Source organism: Phoenix dactylifera, chromosome 3, assembly GCF_051530095.1.
Source record: "Phoenix dactylifera cultivar Ajwa chromosome 3, Ajwa_hap1_PhDact_Kaust_v1.1, whole genome shotgun sequence".
Classification (NCBI taxonomy): Eukaryota; Viridiplantae; Streptophyta; class Magnoliopsida; order Arecales; family Arecaceae; genus Phoenix; species Phoenix dactylifera.
The window spans coordinates 13,620,035-13,621,731 of record NC_143192.1 but is presented as its reverse complement, the minus strand read 5'-3'; the positions used below and the strand labels follow the sequence as shown (position 1 = coordinate 13,621,731).

The 1,697-nt window shown below is 38.4% G+C and overlaps 1 protein-coding gene across 1 annotated transcript; it reads left to right on the top strand.

Moving 5' to 3' along the window:
• The first annotated feature begins 822 nt into the window (after window positions 1-822).
• On the top strand, window positions 823-1,491 carry LOC149767911 (uncharacterized). Its single transcript, XM_089929966.1, has one exon. The coding sequence runs from the start codon at window positions 823-825 to the stop codon at window positions 1,474-1,476; it is 654 nt and encodes a 217-aa protein (XP_089786092.1). The 3' UTR covers window positions 1,477-1,491.
• Window positions 1,492-1,697: the final 206 nt, after the last annotated feature.

Genomic DNA, 1,697 nt, shown 5'->3' with positions numbered 1-1,697 from the left:
AAGAGTTACTCCATCTGTGCATTAAGTCGTTTCCAACTACCAAGAGTCCATTAAGAGAAAAGACAAGCAAAAGAAGGAAGAAACGCATTCAATTCATTCCTAGAAATTTTTCCTTCGCATTCAAGGCTCTTCTTCTGACATCAAATCTTCAGTGCACTCAAAGAGGAGACTCAGAGTTCGAGAGGCCCTTTCTTCCTCTTCCGAAATCTGTTTGAGGGCTTCTAACTTTACTCTATTCATATTGATTCATATTTGCTTTTTAAGAAGCTTTCCTTGTATCTTTTCCCAAACTGTTTTTCTTACTTGATTCAATCAGGAGATTGAATCAAGGGTTGTAAGGTTTGTTGGTGAGCCAAAGTTAAAACCAACGGTGTAAGGGTTTAATTGTGATCCCGGAAAAACAATCGGATGGTTCTAGTCGGTGAGCCTGTGAAAACCGACCGAGTTCGTTGTGATCTCGCGAAAACAACAAGTTGGGTTGTGAACTTGTAAAACAACCGACTGTAATCCAAGGAATTATAGTGAACTCCCAAGTGAAGCTTGGGGAGTGGACGTAGGAGCAAGGGTTGGCTCCGAACCACTATAAAATTTTCTTGTGTTTGCATTAACTATTTGTCTCTTCCAATCACCTCATCAAGTAGCTTAATTAACCTGCTTGCATTAGATTTAATTATTTACTAATCAAGTTTTAATTTGTCAATAATTAATCAAAACCTAATTCACCCCCCCTCTTGGGTTGTCTCCTTGGGCAACAAGTGGTATCAGAGCAGATGCTCTCATATCGATTAGTGTTCCAATCCGTAAATAGAGTCAAAGATTAAGATGACAACCCCTTTTGGGTCTTCTTTTAGTGAAGGGCAATCCATCAATAGACCTCCATTGTTTAATGGAGCTAATTATACCTATTGGAAGGCTAGAATAAGGATATTTATCCAAGCTCAAGATTATGATGTTTGGGACATCATAATTAATGGACCACATATCCCTTCTATCTATGTTGATAACATTGCTATACCCAAGCTTGAGAAAGATTGGGATGATAATGATAGAAGGAAGGCACAACTAAATGCTAAAGCAATGAATGTTCTTTATTGTGCCTTAGACCATAATGAATTCAATAGAATCTCTACTTGCAATTCTACAAAAGAGATATGGGATAGACTTGAAGTGACCCACGAGGGCACAAGTCAAGTTAAAGAAACTAAAATTAACATGCTAGTTCATAAATATGAACTATTTAAAATGGACTCTAGTGAAACCATCTCTTGCATGTTTACTCGATTTACTGATATTATCAACGGCCTAAAAAGCCTTGGCAAAAGTTATACTAACAGTGATCTTGTCAGAAAAATTCTTCACTCTTTACCAAGGTCATGGGAAGCCAAAGTCACGGCAATCCAAGAAGCAAGGGACTTGAATAAGCTGCCACTCGAGGAGCTTCTTGGATCCCTAATGACGCATGAGCTCACAATGTAACAACATAGCGAAGAAGAATCCTCTCATAAGAAAAAGGTAATTGCCCTCAAATCTACTTCTTCTAACAAGGATCTATCTTGCAGTAGCAGCAGTGAAGAAGAAGACAATGGGGGAGACGATGAAGAGGCTCTTCTTGTGCGAAATTTCAGAAGATTCATTAACCGGAAGAAGTCTTTTCATTAGAAGAGAGGTTCCTCAAGTTTCTTCAACAAGGATAAAGG

What these genes read in the sequence shown, in the direction of transcription:
- LOC149767911 (XM_089929966.1), top strand. Translation starts at nt 823, where the DNA reads ATGACAACCCCTTTTGGGTCTTCTTTTAGTGAAGGGCAATCCATCAAT.